The sequence below is a fragment of the Balaenoptera acutorostrata genome, chromosome 11, assembly GCF_949987535.1.
Source record: "Balaenoptera acutorostrata chromosome 11, mBalAcu1.1, whole genome shotgun sequence".
In the NCBI taxonomy this organism is placed as follows: domain Eukaryota; kingdom Metazoa; phylum Chordata; class Mammalia; order Artiodactyla; family Balaenopteridae; genus Balaenoptera; species Balaenoptera acutorostrata.
The window spans coordinates 7,461,000-7,478,519 of record NC_080074.1 but is presented as its reverse complement, the minus strand read 5'-3'; the positions used below and the strand labels follow the sequence as shown (position 1 = coordinate 7,478,519).

The window sequence follows — 17,520 nt, the reverse complement described above, 5'->3', positions numbered from 1 at the left end:
CTCGGGCAGGGCTAGCGCCGGAGCCTACTGGGCGGGGCCGGAAGTTAGGTCAAAGAGCTGCCGTCGCGGCCCACGATTTTTGGGCGGGCCGGCGCTCGGCAGTTCCTGCGTGGCTGCTCTGGGGCACTGAGGTTCCGCGCCTCTGCCGGTCGTCTGCGGACCCTCGAGGCGAGGTGCACGGTGACTCCTGTCCGCCCGTCCGCCCGCCCGGCCTGGTAGGTGGGGGCGGGGGTGCCGGGCAGGCAGGCTCCCGTTGGGGGGCGGGGGTGGGACCGAGGGCCCAGAACTGGCTGCACAGGGTGGGGGTTGGGATTCGCGGACCCGGACGGCTCTCCTCGTTAGACTTTCTCTTCCCGGAGCTCTAAAGGCTAGGGGCAGCGACCCTGGTCTCCGAGCCCGGTTTGCCGGCTCAGGATTCACCACCAAGCCACCTCTGCAGAATGGCCTCGGAGTCAGTCGCACGCCCAGCCGGGAAGAGCTCTGGGGACTCATGGGGCAGGGAGCGGGATTGAGAGGCGGATAAGTGGGAGTAACAGTAGAGACAGCAGGATCTGCCCCACGCAGTCCGCTTTTTCGGCTTTCTTTTCCCACTTCTTCCTGCTTCAGTCATTACCGGCTGTCTGATTTCCCCTGACCCCAAGTTCTGCCTTAACCAGTGTTTGGTTCCCTTGAGTCTGGAGCGTGACGGTGGAAGGTAAGGGTTCTGGGTGAGCTTGAACTATTTCTTCCTATTCTCTAGGCTTCAGTTGTCTCATCAGCATGGGGTGGGGGCGGTTCTCTGGTTGATCTGTGTGGGGTCTCACTGTCAATAACTGAGCATCTCTAGGACATACCTAGGTGCCCTAGTAGAACAGTGGCCAGCTCTGAGATAGCCTGTGCTCATTAAGACTCTTGGTTTAGCCTGAGAATCCATGAGTGACTTTGGGCAGTCACCTCATTTTTCTGTGCTTTGGTCTCCACGTGGGTACAATTGGGCAGCTATCATCTGAGTAGAGGCTGCCTCTGACTACTGTATTTAATATTGCACTTTGCTGACTCCTCATTTTTCTGTGCTTGTTTTACAACTTTATTGGTTGTCTCTTAATCCTACTAGAGATGAAAGTACCAGTGTGCAGGGAATTTTGTTTGTCACTGCCGTATTCCCGGCTCTAGAACAGTGCTTAGAACATGACAGGTACTCAGTAGGCAATTGGAGAATGTTGCCTAGATAGGAACAGGTGTTGCTTGTGGTGCCTGTGGTTCCTAAGAGAATAACAGCCGTCTTATCCCAAGACTGTCTTGTCTCCCTTCCCACCCTGCACCCCTTCTTCCTTTCTGATGACAGAAGTCAGGAAAGGTGGGAAACCCCAGAAGTTTCACATCTCTGACTGCCTGGGCCTCCTGAGAGGCCAGGATGGGGGAATTGAGAGGCAATGATATTGACCAGGCCCTCCTTCCTCAGGCACAGTGCCTCACCCAGCCTTCTGTCTCTGCAACAGGGAGATGACTTCCTTATCCGCATTTTGCAGTGAGGAAGATGAAGCTCAGAGAGGCTGAGCAATTTGCCCGAGGTGCCGAAGTCAGGCAGAGCCAGAGCTCCAGTGCAGGGTTCCAGGCGTTGATCCCTGTTCTCTAAGCATCCCTGCCTTGCTGACTTTATCTTTCTCCCTCCCTCCTATCATCCCATGTCTTTATTTTGTGTCTGTTGGTCACTGGCCCTGGGCTGGGAACTGGGGCTCCAGGGCTTCCCAAAGCTGGGTTCTTGGTATTTGGAGGCTGTGTCATGTCAGGGGAAGTTGCTGTTCAACTCACTTTCTGTTTCATATAACACCAAGCTCTGGGTCTCACCTTCTTTCTCTGGGTTACTCCCCTAGCTCCAGAGTCTTGGATATGGACCTTCTTCAGTTCCTGGCCTTCCTCTCTGTCCTACTACTGTCTGGGACAGGAGTCACAGACACCCTGAGGACCTCCCTGGACCCGAGCCTGGAGATCTGTATCCTTTGGGGTTGGAGGTGTTTTTGAGGGGTCTATAAATGAGATTTCTCTATACCCACACCCCCTTGGGAGATTCCAGGGATGGAGCAGACCCCCCTAATAGGAACAGGAGAGAAAAAGTAAGGTGCTCTAACCAGACCTTGGTCAAGTCAGTTCTGTTCTGAATCTCAGTTTCCCCATATGTTAAATTGAGAAGGCAAGGCATATATCTCAGAGCCACGAGGACTCTGAGGATTGTACATGTGCCTCGTTCTTTTTGGGTGAGACCCTGGCCGGAGACCAAGCCCTGGCATACTGGGCTGCCTACCCAAGGGCTGGGTCTTGAAAGAATAGAAACTCATAGAGAAGGGTGGGGGGCACCCCAGGCAGAGTGTACAGTGTGAGCAGAGGGGCAGAGGTTCTGGGAGCAGTGCGTGGCTGTGGGAGATTGGGGAAAGACCATGGGGAGGGGAGGGCAGGAGCGAGGTCCTGAGGGTTGTATTCAGATTGTCGGGTGTGGAATCCTCTGAAGTGGATGAGTGATACGTTGCAGGATTCATATGCTTCTCAGAGAGTTTATTCGTTCCCTGGGGAGTCCCAGGCATGCACATCTATGCCCCTGGCAGAGCCTTGCTGGCCAGGGTGGACCCTCTCGATCGGGACCACTGGATTATCCAGGCAGGAGAACTGGTGCCAGTTCCTTAACTTAATGCTGCTCAGACAAGAAGATGTTTGAGGTGAAGCGGCGGGAGCAGCTGTTGGCGCTGAAAAACCTAGCACAGCTGAACGATGTCCACCAGCAGTACAAGATCCTTGATGTCATGCTCAAGGGGCTCTTTAAGGTGCATGCAGGCAGCGGGCAGCTCATGGCAGGCCTGGTCTTTGATCTGGGCACCGATGGATGCGTAGGAGTTCCCCAAGGGGATGGTGTTCAATGAGGCGGAAGCGCATGCACAGAAACATTTTTTTTTTGTAATTAATTTATTTTTATTTTTTATTTATTTATTTTTGGGTATGTTGGGTCTCCGTTGCTATGCGCGGGCTTTCTCTAGTTGCAGTGAGCGGGGGCTACTCTTCATTGCGGTGCGCGGGCTTCTCATCGCGGTGGCTTCTCTTGTTGCGGAGCACGGGCTCTAGGCGCGCGGGCTTCAGTAGTTGTGGCACGAGGGCTCAGTAGCTGTGGCTCGTGGGCTCTAGAGCACAGGCTCAGTAGTTATGGCTCACAGGCTTAGTTGCTCCCTGGCATGTGGGATCTTCCCGGACCAGAGCTCGAACCCGTGTCCCCTGCATTGGCAGGCGGATTCTTAACCACTGCGCCACCAGGGAAGCCCCTCCGAAGATTTGAAGTAGGGTTGAAGTAAATGGGGCTGGGGCCGGTCTGGGAAGACCTTTTCAAAGCCACTCAGCCCAGGTGGGGTTCCCTCAGGTGCTGGAGGACTCCCGGACAGTGCTCACTGCTGCAGATGTGCTCCCAGATGGGCCCTTCCCCCAGGACGAGAAACTGAAGGATGGTATGGTCTTCCCAATCTCGCCCTCTCCTCTTCCCCCCTCCATCCTTGATCTTCTCTAGCTGCTCCTTCCCTCTTGTTCTTGTCACTCTTTTTTCTCTTTCTGGAAGTACCCTCTTGTGGCACCTTCCAAGGAGTCTCTTTGGGTGGTTGGGCACTTAGTATATGATTCTCCGAGTGTTTCTCGGCTCGTTTCAGAGCCAGTTTCTGTGTCCCTGACACAGATATATTCTGTCGTGTGGTTAGGTGTTTGAGACGGGGGAATTAGGGAGGAGCCTTTGCCCACTTCCACTCCAGAAATCCTTGCCTTCACCACCCTGACCCTCCTGGTAGAGATGGCAAGGGTTGTTCCCATTTATAGGAGAAAAAACTGAGGCCTGTTGAAGTGACTGGCCCATGGGAGCAGTTACCATCACTCTTTACTACTGTTCTAAAAGTCTCAACCCCCTTAAATCCTTTTTGAGACAAGGTGAGACCAACATAGATAAATAAAAGAACATTTTGAATTCTTTCATCTCCTCTTCCAAGAATTTCTCTCCAGTGGTAATTTCTCCCCATTAACTGGTTACATTCTAACAGTAGAGTTTGTTAGGTCACACTGTCTGAGACAGGAAGAAGGAGCTTTTACATATTGAATGTTGGGCATGTTACAAATGTCATCTCTGATCTCCACTATAACTGAGGAAGGCACTATTACCTCCAGTTTCCACATGAAAGAGGACAGGTGGTTTGCCTGGCTCTTACCTGTAAACCAAGCGAACTCCTGAGTTCTTTGCGGTTCAAGAGTGTTCTGAAGCCCAGGGGTCCCTGCCCCACTTGTCTCAGACCCAACCTGGCATATCTTTGTAGGAGTCCGCTTATCTCTGTGTGGCCTGGCCAGTGCTGGTGAGGGCTGCCTGGGCCGTATTTATAGGGGTCACTCAAACAGGGGCTACCACCAGGGCTGGGTGTATAGTTACTATTCTTCATGCTAGCCTGGGTCAGGGGACCTGCCACCATAATGGATGCTAAACTCAGTCTAAACTGATTTGTTGACTAGAGGAAAGATATTGGTGGGAAAACTGACCAAATTCAAATTAGGTCTATGGATTGATTAATAGTATTGTATCAATGTTAATTTCCTGGTTTAGATAGTTGTACAATGGTTATATAAGATAACATTAGAGGAAGCCCAGTGAAGGAATTTTGTGGTGTATTATGTAAGTCTAAAATTATTTCAAAATAAGAACTTAAGCATTTAAAATAAAAGAAAATTGGGCATATACTAAAAAGAAAACAAACCCTGATGTGTTCCCTGGCCATCCTAACAGAACTGACCCCTCACAGACACTGTAGTTGTGTTAACACCAGGGCCCAGCTCTGGACATTAGGATACCAAGTTGGGGTGGTTAGGCCCAGCGAAGCCTCATGGGATGCATATGCCTCCTTTTGCAAAATGACACCCACCTCTCTGGTCCCCATGGCAAACGAGTCTTCTGAGCTGTGAGATACAGGGGAAAGAGCATGTCCTTTGGAGTCAGACAGCCCTGGGTTTGCAGCCCAGGTTTGCTACTCACGAGCCGTCAGCTTCAGTTTCCCATGTGAGAAATGGGAATAGCAGACACATCTCCCTCTAAAGGTGGTTTTGATGATTCAGTGACCTGGTAGACATAAAGCCCTTAGCATGCACTGTACATGTGGTCAGCAGCCTGTGGGCCTCAGGCACCATTCCCCTTCTCTGATTAGTGGGCTTGCCTCTGTTCTCTGGAGGGTGCGTAGGGCTGGCCAGGAGGGCTGTAGAAGGGCATCTCCCCTGGCCGCTCATCAGGGTCCTTTCACCAGCTTTCTCCCAAGTGGTGGAGAACACGGCCTTCTTCGGTGATGTGGTGCTGCGCTTCCCAAGAATCGTGCACCACTGCTTTGACCACAACTCCAACTGGAACCTCCTCATCCGCTGGGGCATCAGCTTCTGCAACCAGTCGGGCGTCTTTGACCAGGGCCCCCACTCGCCCATCCTCAGCCTGGTAAGGACTGGGGCGGAGGAGGTCCGGGAGCCCTCTCTCTGGTGGTACACTGTGAGCCACACATCTGCCTTTAGTGAGGCCTGAATGTCAGCCCTTGGTTGTGTTTTCTGTGATAAGCCTTGGACCACCTTGAGGTGCCCTTTCATGGGGTTCTATGCTGACCTGGGTCCCTAGGGGTCACCACCTGGCCCACATCTGTTCAGGCCTCGGAGGGAGTGGCCCTCGGGTGAGCAGGAGGCAGGAGAAGGCAGAGGATGACTAGCTTTTCCTCATCCACAGATGGCCCAGGAGCTGGGAATCAGCGAGAAAGACTCTGACTTCCAGAACCCATTTAAAGTAGACCACACAGAGGTGAGCTGCTGGGACCTGTGGCCATGTCTGCTTGGCCTCTGCTGAGCCCTGGGAGGCCAGGGCCTGCAGGGGCTGGGGCACCTAGAGTGGAGTGTGAAGGCTTTGGACTTGGAGCCAGAAGTGCCTGGGTCTGGGCCTGAGTATCACTCGCTCACTGGTACCTTCGGGCAAGCTGCTGGCCCTGTCTTAGCCTCAGCGCCCTGTCTCTCCGTGTGGTGTGGACCTCAGCTGTGAGGGCCAGTCAGAGGCTATGAACACATCCATCCCAGTGCATGGTAGGCCCTGTACCCATCAGGCGAATGTCAGGGAAGCCATGGGAGGTCAGGCCATGCTTCTCTGCCCTTGAGCCCCTGAGCACCCAGCCAGGCTTCTGTCCCACATTCCTGCACATGTTCTCCTCCTAGGGGTTGAGGTGGGCTCTGAGAGCTGGAGGCTGCAGGGGAAGCACGACAGATAACTGACACACGGTAGAGGGGAGGAAGAGATCAGAGGTGGCAGGGCAGGGCCAGAGCGGCAGGGAGGAGGGGCCGGAGCACTGTACTCTTCAAATCACAAGCTCCCCTCAGGTGTAGGGAGGGACCTCTGAAGGTTTAGGATTTTGCTGCTGTTTCATGGATGCTGACAGGTTAGAGACATCAGAGTTTATTGCAGCAAAAGCAGTTGCTGTTGGCCTGGTCATGTGGGTTTCCCTTATTCCCCAAGTCCCAGGAGGGTGACACAGAGGGGCCCAGGCAAATGCCACGCATGCAGTGGGTTTACATCAAGTCTAGGAGCACCAAGCTTGGGAAATTCACCACCTTTATAATGAACAGAAGCAAACCAAGTCTTTGTTTGCAGGCAGGTATCACCTCATCCTTCATGGTTGCTTTCTGCAAACACAACCTGAGAAATGGCCCAGGTACAGAGTGGTCCGGTGTACCAGCAAGAATGTGCAGGGCGATGGAGATTGCCTCCCCACAGTCCATCCATCAGCCCTGCATGTCTTGGCTTAACTCACATTTCTGCGTGAATGTCCTATTCCATGATTGATCTGATCAGTGGAGACTAGGACCACATTTGTTCAGCTTGTCTCAGACTGCTGTCAGTAGGACTCAGCAGCAGGATGTGGCCACGCGCAGTGTTGATCTCAGCCATGTGCTCCAGGGTCCTGGGCTTAGCCAGCTCTGGTAAGTCCTGGGGGGGCGGGGGCAGTAGGTCTTACATTAGAAACTCAGCGTGCGGTCTAAGACCAATCTATCATCTGTTACCACCCATACAAGGGTTTAGACTGAGCTGCTCATCTTTGATGTCATTGCCAGTGATTACAGGGGCCAATAGATAGACCCGAAGCAACGCTCATCCCCAGTGGAGAGGCATTCTGTGGCCCACTGTCTCCTACATGTGACCACTTGATTTGGGTCACCATTGCATTGTTTGGCTGAGCCCTGGAGGCAGTGTTGCTGCTGAGTTGCAGCCTCAGTTGCCTTACATGGCACAACCGGGCTCGCTCAGGGGTCAGGAGAAGCAGGTGGATGTGTGTGTCAGGTTGAAGCAAGGTTGTACTGGTCTGTGTGTCTGCACGGGGTTACTTTGGGAGCTGCCTTTGATGGTATCAGGCACAGCAGAATAGTTCAGGACTGACTGCGTCGATGGGAATATTCCTGTCACGTGGTTGAGAATGACACACTGGACAGCTGGTCTGACTCTCAACTGCAGCTGCCGCTTGGCTGGGGTGGACCCTAGGATTGTTTTGCCAGGCGGCAGTGCTGGATCTAAAGGACAAAGAGGGTTAATTGTTCCACACACCTCCTGGGATCTAAGGCACTCTCTCCCCAGATTATTGGTATAAAATCAACATGTCACATCCCAGGACCTATAATTTCACTTTTCTCCAATTATTCCCTACTTTCACCTAGACTTTTTGTTCAGAAGGGTCAGATGTGAGTGGGACGAGGGCATTTTTGCAAGATTTCCACAGACACGTATCTCCCATCTTGGCCCACAGGGGGACTTGGCAAGGAGCATACTCAACCAAGTGGTCATTATTCTTTCTTTTTTTTTTTTTTGGCTGTGCCACGCAGCATGCAGGATCTTAGTTCCCCAACCAGGGATCGAACCCGTGCCCCCTGCAGTGGAAGCGTGGAGTCTTAACCACTGGACCGCCAGGGAAAGTCCCCCAAGTGGTCATTATTCTAATGATCTTGGGCCATACTGTTCCAACCAGGGACTCTAAGTAGCTGAACCAGAAATACAGAGTCCTCTGCTTTTTGTCAGTCCATGGTGGTGAGTGTGTTGCCACATTTAGTACATGCATGTAGGTGGCAGTGCCAGTCAACTGGGCTGTGTAGGCTTGATCAGCCTTTTGATTCTGGTTGGTCTCATCAGAGAATTGGCTATGAGCATCTAAGCGAGTGACCCAGACTGTCCCGTTGTCAACCACAGTTTGTTTCCACAGTTCATGGCCCCCAAGAGGGATGGCCACCTTTGATCTGCCAGTATGTAGCCTGCTCATCTGGCAGACCAGATGGCTCAGACACTGACAACAGTCAGTAAGAATACAACATGCCTGGTCATTAGGAATATTGTCTAGGCAAGAGTGACGGCTTTTAATTCAGGTTGGTGTCTTACTAGCCTTTATGGCAGTTGGTCTTCCAGTGTCATCCCTGGGGCTAGATGGCTGCTGCTGCCCATGGTCACCTGTGCCGAGGGTTCCCAAAGCTGCCCCAAGGTTGATGATTCGCTAGGAGGACTCACAGGACTCAGTGTGTAGTTGTACTCGAGGCTATGATTTATTACAGTGAAAGGATCCACAGTAAAATCAGCAAAGGGAAAAATGCTCCTTGGGTGAAGTCTAAGGGAAACCAGACACAAGCTTCCAAGAGTCTCTCCCAGTGAAGTCACACAGGACACAATTTATTCCCCCAGCAACAGGTTATAAAAATATGTGTGAAAAGTTGTCTATCAGGAGAGCCTGTTAAAGACTCAGCGCCCAGAGTTTTTACTGGGAACTGGTCACGTAGGCACCCTCTGCCGAGCACATACCAAAATTCCAGACTCCAGAAGGAAAGTGGGTGTTTAGCATAAACCACATTTTTGCACAGTTTAGGTGCAGTGAGCCACTCTTATCAGTTAGGGTGATGGGAATCTCTCCCAGAAACCAAGTTCCCAGACACCAGCCAAGGACCAGCCTTGGAAGCAGGCCTTCTAAAAGATAGCAGTGAGGCCAGCCATGTTAACTCTTCTGCACAGCACCATTCGCTCTTAATTTAGGTGAACAATCAGAGGACAGGCCTGAGTATTCAGAAGAACCTCTGACTCGAGGGCCCTGTTGAACTAGTGGCTTTGCTTCAGGTGACAGAGTGGGGGATATGGTTTTCCACACTAGCGTAGCTGCCTCCCCTTCATGTAAAACCAAGATGACACATCCTTCAAGGTTGCTTGCTGCAGTCACAACCCTGATAAATGGCCTGGGTAAGAACAGTCAGGGCTGGGTTCTTGGTGTACGCGGCAAGAACATGCAGGATGCTCAAGGCCATGGCAGATTGCCTTTCCCAATGAGGGGGCTCCCATGGAGATGCTTTTTTTGCTGTGTCACTGGCTCTCCTTGCCCTGCAGATCGTGAATGCCTCTCATACATGAGGAGGGTGAGAGCATGGGGCACAGAGAGAATGGGCTCCAGGATAGATGTAATTTAGCTTCATCATAATGTGCTCTGCTTGGGCATACCGCAGAAGCAACATACTTTCCTTTTATTGGCTGGGGACGGTCCCAAGGTTTTACTCACTTTTTGGTATCCCGTGTGGACCTGTCCACCAGCAACAGCCCAGGTTTGCTCCGCTCACCTTGGGCACTCTCTCCATACCAGTGGGTGTTCTGGGAGTCCCCTCCTACAACATACCCATCACTAGAGCCAACTTGTATCAGGCTTCGTGCTGGCCACTGTCTCAGTCCAGAGGGAGCTGGCCCTCTCCTTGCTCTGAAGATGCTCACCGTCTGTTGGGGAAGGTAGCAGAGAAACACAGTCCCAATCTAGCATGATCTCTGTACCAGTGCAAGAGGGAAGGACCCATGCGAGGGAGCCTATGGAAGTAGGGGGCGGAGGCGCTGGGATAAGTAAGAAGTGCCGGGTTGACCAGCTCAGGGAAGACCTTCCCAGGCAGAGGGACCAGCTTGCACAAAGGCTCAGAGGCATAGCACATGCATTTGTTCAACGTTTAGTGAGCATCTACTGAATCCCAGCCACTAGAGAAGTATTCTAGCTCTGCCCTCCTGGGAATGGCATTCTAGTTGGAGAAGATAGACAGTCAATAAAAAATATATGATAGGTGGTGATAAGGGCTACGGAGAAAAAAAGCAGAGGAACGTGGTTAAGGAATTCCAGGGATAACGTGGGAATACAGTTGCTATTTCACGTGACTTGGACACAGAAGATTCTTACTGCAAAGACGTGAAACAGCAAGGGAGCCAGCTGTGTCTCTGGGGGAAGAACATTCCAGGCTGAAGGAGCAGCAAGTGCAAAGGCCCTGAATTGGAAGCATATTTGGAAGGGTGGGGAGTGTGAGAGGGGGTGAGGTCAGAGTTGTAGGCCAGAGCACAGGACCCTTGCATGTCTTCTCAAGGGCTTTGGCTCCAAGACACACAGGAGCAGGGTGAGGGTCTCTGACTTAACCTTTTAAAGGATCAGCCTGGCTGCTGTGTGGAGAATAGTGAGGGGGACCAGGGAGGAGATGGATACTGGTGAGGAGGGTGCTGCGCTTGTCTATTTGGGAGTTAACGGTGGCTTGACCCAGGGTGACAACAGTGGCGCTGGCGAGGAATGGTGAGATTTTGGTTCTGTTCTGAAGGCAGAGCCAATAAAATTCACTAAGGAAGCAGATCTGGAGTGAAAGAGCTGCATTAAGGATGACTCGACGATTTTTTACCTGAGTGTGTGGAAGAATGGGGCTGCCGTTTCTAAAATGGGCAAACTGGTGGAACAAGGCCAAGGGCTGGATCGGGGATCAAGACCTTGTTTCTGGACCTGATGGGCATCTGAATGAAGATGTCAAGGAGGCGACTGGGTGTATGACTGGGTTTCAGGGGAGAGCTTAAAGCTAGAGCTACAAATGTGAGAGTAGCAGAAGGGCAGGGCAGATAGAGCAGTGGGCTGAAGCCTGAGGCCTGAGGTGTGCCTGCACTTAGAGATGGGAGAATGAGGAGGAACTAGCAAAGCGCCCCAAGACGGGTCAGTCAGTGCTAATGTAGCAAACCCAAGAGGGAATCACTTCCCAGAGGCCATGTGAGGAAAGTGACAGGAAGGAGGAAGTGATCTTCCTGTCAGATGCCGCTGGAGGGCCAAGGAAGATGCGGCTGAGAATCAGCCACTGGATTTAGCAGCCTGGAGACGTGCCATCAGAGATCTCAGTAAAAGCTGTTTTGGTTGAGTGGTGGGGACACAAGACTGAGTTTGGAGAAAATGAGAGGAAAGGAAGTGGACGCATCCTATCAAGTACAGGTGACGCTTTTGAAGAGTTTTTCTTTTTTTTTAATGTTTCAGGTGTACAGCATAGTGATGCACTTTTTAAAAAAATTTATTTTATTTATTTTTATTTTTGGCTGTGTTGGGTCTTTGTTGCTGTATGCGGGCTTTCTGTAGTTGCGGCGAGCAGGGGCTACGCTTGGTTGCGGTGCGCAGGCTTCTCACGACGGTAGCTTCTCTTGTTGCAGAGCATGGGCTCTAGGCATGCGGGCTTCAGTAGTTGTGGCACATGGGCTCAGTAGTTGTGGCACGCGGGCTCTAGAGCGCAGGCTCAGTAGTTGGGGCGCACGGGCCTAGTTGTTCCACGGCATGTGGGATCTTCCCGGACCAGGGTTTGAACCTGCGTCCCCTGCATTGTCAGGTGGATTCTTAACCACTGTGCCACCAGGGAAGCCTGTGATTCAGTATTTTTACAGACTATACTCCATTAAAAGTTACTACAAGATGATAGCTATAATTCCCGATGTTGTACAGTATATCCTTGTAGCTTATCATAAAGGTTTTGTTTTCAAGGGGAGCAGATCAACGGGAGACTAGCTGGAAGAGGGTGTGGTTTCCAGGGGAAATTTTAGTGGGATGGGAGAGACTACACGTTTGCATGTTGATGGGACACCCCCCCCCCCAACCCATTAGGGAGGAAGAACCGATGGTGCAGGGGTAGGAGAGTTGCTGGAGCCTCATCCCTGAGGAAGGGAGGGGGGAGAGGAGAGCTGGTGCCCGGGGGGAGGCGTGGCCTAGCCTGGAAGAGCAGTGTGGGCACAGCAACAAGTGGGTTGGTGGGTATGGTGGTGGGAGCTTGCGGAAGTTGTCTTCTGAGTGTTTCCATCCTCTTTGGAACAGGAAGCAAGGTCATGGGCTGCGAGTGAGGAGGGGACGAGTGATGGAGGTTCGAGGACAAGGTGTGTCTAGGAGAGCAGGAGAGTGAGTAGAGCAGGGAAACATTCTGGGTTGTCAGGCAGCACGAAGGGTCCACTCGAGGTTAGCATCAGAATTTAAAGTAGGCATTAGCCAGGCCTAGCGGGGAGGAGATCCAGGAAAGGGATAGGCATTGTTTCTCTTCTGACCCACCTAGCTGGTGGGGCCAGGATCTCTTGACTTGTCCTTCCCCAAGCCAGAGCCAAGAGTGTGGAGTCCTCTGTGGCTTGAGGAGTCTCCCAGCTCCTCCTTCCTCCCAAGAGGATCAGAATTAACTTGTAGGGATAGGAGGCAGAGTGTGATAGGGAAAGCACTGGTCAGGGAAGTGGGAGGCCTGGGGACTAGCCCCAGTTGGGACTAGCTGTGTGACTTGAGCAGATCACTTACCCTCTCTGGGCTGCACTTCTCTGACTTCACCCCATCTTCCAGACTTGTGGTTCAGTCTACCATGGTAGGTGGATTACTCCACAAGGTGGAGCCCCTAATTTGTTTTTAACATCTACCTTGATCAAACATTTATCAGATTTATCGTATGAACAAATAAAATGGGTATATTTCACAACAAAGTTACCTGAATCTTGGGTACTATTGTATCTCATATTCTAACGTGATTCATTCATTCATTTAAAAAATACATGCTAAGTACCATCTATAAGCCCGGCAGGCCCTGCACTGGGGGCTTGTGGCTCAGTGAGCAGCATCCGACACGATCCGCCTGTCCTCGTGGAGAGTGTGGTCCAGTGGGGGCAACAGGCACGAAGCAGGTAGTCACAGAGGCAGGTGGTGGCAGGGGAGAAGCACTGAGAAGGAAGCGGAGGAGGCAGCCCCAGCCGGGAGCCAGGGCAGGTCCCCAAGGACGGTGACAGCTGAGCTGGAGCTAATGTGGCAGAGGGGGTGGGGGCTGGGAAGAGCCACAGCACGTGCAGAGGCCTGGAAGTGGGAGCCAAGGAACCCAGGGACCAGAAGTGAGGGAGGAGGAGAGGGGGGCAGGGTGGACCTGCAGATGCAGCTGTGTGGAACCTTGTCCTGAGAGTAATGGAGAGTTGTGGAAGGGTTTAAGCAGGAGTCAGACTTACATTTTGAAAATAGCTAACTGCAGTGAGGAGAATGGCTTAAGAGGGACCAAATTGGGTGTGGAGAGACCCTGGGAGATGCCCAGATTTATCAGGAGGGTGGTGGGGGAGGTGATGGGGGTAGCAGTAGGATAGGCGAGACAGAGAGAAGTAGACGGGTTTGAGACTTAGGGGGTAAAATGGGCCAGGCCTTGACAATGGACTGTGAGGGGTAGGGGTGGGGGTGGGGGGAATGCTTGGTCTCTGCCCTACTTGCCTCGACTGGGTTGTGGGGCACTGCTGTTCATGAGGACAGAGACTCTGGAAGGGGACTGGGTTTTGGGGAGATGGAGCCATGCTGGGCTTGGGACACGTTTGCACATTAGTGGAGGTGTCAGACAGGCATTTAGATAGGGAGATGCACATTTGAGTGGTAGCTGACCATAGAGGTGGAACGTAAGCCCTGGGTTCAGATGAGCCGGTCTGGAGAGTGGGGGAAGATGAGCAGAGGGCCTGGGGATGACCCCGGCTGAAGTCCTCATCCTCCTCCTACCCAGCTCGCCCTGTGTTTCCATCTCCTCCCTGGATACCACCGTATATCCACTGTGGAAGCCACGAGCCTGGGCACCACTGTCATCTTCTTTCCACCTCTTTCAGGGTCTGCCAGTTTAACCTGGCCCACCTGCTTCCCGTACACTCCCTTGCCTAGATGTTGCAACTCGTTCGCAAGCGGCAGGACCCCTGTTGTCTTACTCTTGCTGGCTGCCATCTCCTCCTCAGGGTTCTGGGGGTCTGCGGTGGTCTTCGGCACTCAGCCCCTTCACCCTGAGTGGAGTCTTTCTGTTGTTTCTCAGATGCACCATGCAGGTTCAGCACCCGTCCCTCTGCCTGGAATGTCCTCTTCCCTCGTCCTGTTTGCTTGGCAAGCTCCTGCTTATCTTCCAAGACCCGCTCAGCAGTTTCCCCAAGCCCATTTAACTATCTCCATGTCTGCAGGCTTCCCGAGGGCAGGGCCTGTGTCTAAGTGACCTTCCTGTCCCCACAGCGGCCTAGCTCAGAGGCAACTCTTTGCTGCCAGCAGACTTAATCAGACCACTCTGCTCTTCCCCTCAGTTCATCACCAGCACTGACCCTTTCCAGAAGGCCCTGAGAGGAGAGGAGAAACGCCGGAAGAAAGAGGAGAAGCGGAAAGAGATCCGAAAAGGCCCTCGGATCTCAAGATCCCAGTCCGAGTTATAGCCCTGGAGCAGCCCAGGGCTCAAGGGGCCAGGAGGAGGCCAGTCGGGAGGAAGAGGAGAATGCACCGGTATGACTGGTGGTGAGAGCTGGCCCCTGTGAGAGGGGAGGCCGAGTTTGCTCAGCCCCCTGGAGCCGGCTCTGAGCCCCAGCTGCAGGGACTGGGCCGCAGAGGGCTGCATTTCTTCCCAGGGACCTCCCTGGAGGGGTGCCAAGGGAGCCTTCAGAGGGCGCTATGCTGCAGACCTAACCCTGTAGAGACGCTGTGGGGAGCAGGAGGGATCCTGGGCTGGACTCTCCCGCTGGGTTAGGACCGCTGGCCAGCTGGCTGCTGCCCTTCCTGGGGAGGCAGCAGAACTGGGCTCTGAGCCGTGTGTGGAGGTGTCATGCCTGCTGCTGCTGGCCCCACTGTGTCACTGTGTTGCCTGGCACAGTTATCCCCTGCAGAGACAATAAAAGCCAGCAAATGCTCTGGGCTAACAGGTTGGTTTGGGCCCCAGGGAGCTGTGAGCCTCTCCATGGGGCAGGTGAGAGGGGCCTGGGTCGGGAGATAGGGGGCCCTCAGATGTAGAGACCACCTTAGAGGATATTCCTCCTCCTCAGAGGAGCCTCAAGTCCTGGCGGGGCAGCAAAGCAGGGGCTTGGCTTTGACCTCCAGTTCCCGTCTCAGCACTGTCATGGACAAGGGATCCGTGTTGAGAAGGGACCAGAAGTATCCTGGGAGGGTGTTTAGCCCAAGACAGCCTTGGAGCAGCATGATCTCTGTCCTCAGATATCCAGGGACAGTCATCGAGCAGGCTCGGGGAAGAATCAACTTGTCCTCCCTGGCAGCTCAGGGAGACCGTAGCCTGCGGGTGGGGGCCCTTGGGGGACAGGCTGCAGCTCTGCAGGAGGCTGTGCTTTGTAATGGTAGGGCTGCTCCGAGCTGGACTGATCAGACAGCAAGCTCCCTGTGTCAGGAGGTGTGTAAGAAAAGCCCAGGGCCATGGAGCAGGGAAGCTGCAGAGGGAGTTAGGCCCTGAGTGGGCAGCCGCCCTTGTCGTATCCCTTCCAGGCAGAGAAGGGAGGGGCTCTGGGGGGAATTCTAGCTCTGTCTCTTTGACTTTGCCAAGCCAGGGGAGAGACACACAACTATCCCCAACCCTCTACCACTAACAGTGCCCAAGGGAGACCCAGAGTCTTAGCCCATCAGACTTGCTGAGTGACCCTGTGCTGTGGCTTCATTGGTGTAATGAATTTGATAATGTCTGAACCCTCTGCCCAGCCCTAAACTGCTTCTCTGAGGTTTGGGCCTGGCTTCTCAGTGACAAGAGCCCTTCTCTGATGGTTCTTCGGTCGTCCCGTGGATTTGCTGAGCACCCACTGTGTGCACAGCCAAAGAGAGGAGCCCAGTCTTAACTTGTGTTCACCTCTGTCCCATTTAGCATCTTTATCCTCCTGGGTTCTTCCTTCTACACCTTCACTTCTCACCATCTTGGTTGATCCCTTCCTCTCCACCCTCCAGTGGGCCCAAGTTTTCCCATCTGACACCTTCAAAGGTACAAACAGAACCACTCTGCTCTCCTCCCTGGGCAGCTCCAGCTGGGAGCTATGGGAACAGCTGCAGGGTGGGAGGCACTGTGCCCATTTACCTGACCTCCTGGTACTCAGGTAGCCCTCTGCAGAGGGTTACTGAGGCTCTGGGACGGGAAGGCATTGGACCAAAGTGAAAGTGAGTCATATGATATGCCAGCAGACAGTCACCCCCCACTGTGGGGAGCCCTGTGAGAGCCACTGAATGGTGGAGTTGCAGGTGGCACTGTCCAGCTCAGTGCCTCGTCCAGAGCAAGGCAGCAGGGTTTGGTTTTCTGTTTCAGGGTGAGACTGGTATAATCTATACCAACACTCCTGCATGTAAACAAAAGAACTTTCTTGTCTTTTTTCCCCCCAAATAAGGTACTTTATTTATTATGTTATACATGTTAATTATAAAAAGTAATTTAAGTAATACTGAAATACCAAGAAGAAAGTAAAATTCACCCTAAATCCCACCATTCCCATAACCATCACTGACACTCAGCTCTCGGGCCTTCCATCCTTTCTGTCCTTCATGTGACACACAGATCACATGTAACTTTTCAGTTACAGTAGCTACCTTGTATGGGCACTGTGTGTCAGGACTTATTCCAAGTGCTGGCTTGCATCAGCTCCTTCTGCCTCGGGGCCTTTGTCCATGTTGTGTGTTCCCCTAGCTATGCCAGATGCAGTTCTCTCCTCATAATTTTAGGTTTTGTCTTAAATATCAATGTCTGTTTTCTTCACCAGACTGGAAGCTCTCAGAGGGCAGGAACTGTCTCTTTGCCTGCCACAGAAATGTTCAATAAATATTGTCAAATGAGTGTGCAGATGATCTCACTTAATCTTCACCACTACAAGGGTGCACTGTTCCCCCCGTTTTAGAGATGAAAAAACTGAGGAAAAAAAACAGTTATTTAACCAGCCCAAAGTCACACGGTTTGTAAGTGAATCCACATGGCTGCTTCCACCCAGTCTTTGAACTCTTTAAGTCTTGACCACAAAGCAACTGCTACCTCTCACAGACTAGCAGGAAACATAGTGTTCCCTTTTAACAATATATCGTGGAAGTCTTTTTCAACAGGTATATTCATCAGGTCCTTATTGGACTTCCCAATTTTTCCCTGTTACAGCGGACTCTGATGAGCTCCTTTGAGGGCGCACTTCTCTGAGCACTCATACGTTTATTCCTTAGTATAAATTCCTAGAAACCTGCACAGTTGTTTACATCGTGACCAGCTGCAACACTGGAAGTCCGGTGGCTGAAGGAGTGGGAATCCGTGGGTGGGTTGCGCCTCAGAATCCCTGCGGAACTTGGTCAAGATGTCGTGCTCGGAACCCACCTCAGAATACTTGTGGTGGTTCCGGGCACTGGCATTATTTTAAAGGACTGCAGGAGATTGAGGTACCCGGGGTGAAACAGCTGGAGTAAGCGCGTGGTCGCGGCAGGT

The 17,520-nt window shown here is 52.6% G+C and overlaps 1 protein-coding gene across 5 annotated transcripts; it reads left to right on the top strand.

Annotated features, from left to right (window-relative positions):
* The first annotated feature begins 19 nt into the window (after positions 1 to 19).
* CCDC134 (coiled-coil domain containing 134) lies at positions 20 to 16,893 on the top strand. Of its 5 annotated transcripts, none has more exons than XM_057556457.1 (8): positions 30 to 215; positions 657 to 694; positions 1,854 to 1,972; positions 2,674 to 2,795; positions 3,380 to 3,464; positions 5,283 to 5,464; positions 5,744 to 5,815; positions 14,393 to 16,893. In XM_057556457.1, the coding sequence occupies exons 3-8, from the start codon at positions 1,870 to 1,872 to the stop codon at positions 14,516 to 14,518; spliced, it is 690 nt and encodes a 229-aa protein (XP_057412440.1). In that variant the 5' UTR covers positions 30 to 215; positions 657 to 694; positions 1,854 to 1,869; the 3' UTR covers positions 14,519 to 16,893. The 5 variants fall into 5 exon arrangements, with proteins under 5 accessions (XP_057412442.1, XP_057412441.1, XP_057412440.1 ...); XM_007189126.2 differs by having other exon boundaries at positions 607 to 694; XM_007189125.2 differs by lacking the exon at positions 657 to 694 and having other exon boundaries at positions 33 to 215.
* Positions 16,894 to 17,520: the final 627 nt, after the last annotated feature.

Bases quoted from the DNA above. Each gene is read 5' to 3' on its own strand.
- CCDC134 (XM_057556457.1), top strand. From the start codon at position 1,870: ATGGACCTTCTTCAGTTCCTGGCCTTCCTCTCTGTCCTACTACTGTCT. The intron at 3,465-5,282 runs GTATGGTCTTCC...TCCTTTCACCAG, and splicing joins GGACGAGAAACTGAAGGATG to CTTTCTCCCAAGTGGTGGAG. The intron at 5,816-14,392 runs GTGAGCTGCTGG...TCTTCCCCTCAG, and splicing joins TTAAAGTAGACCACACAGAG to TTCATCACCAGCACTGACCC.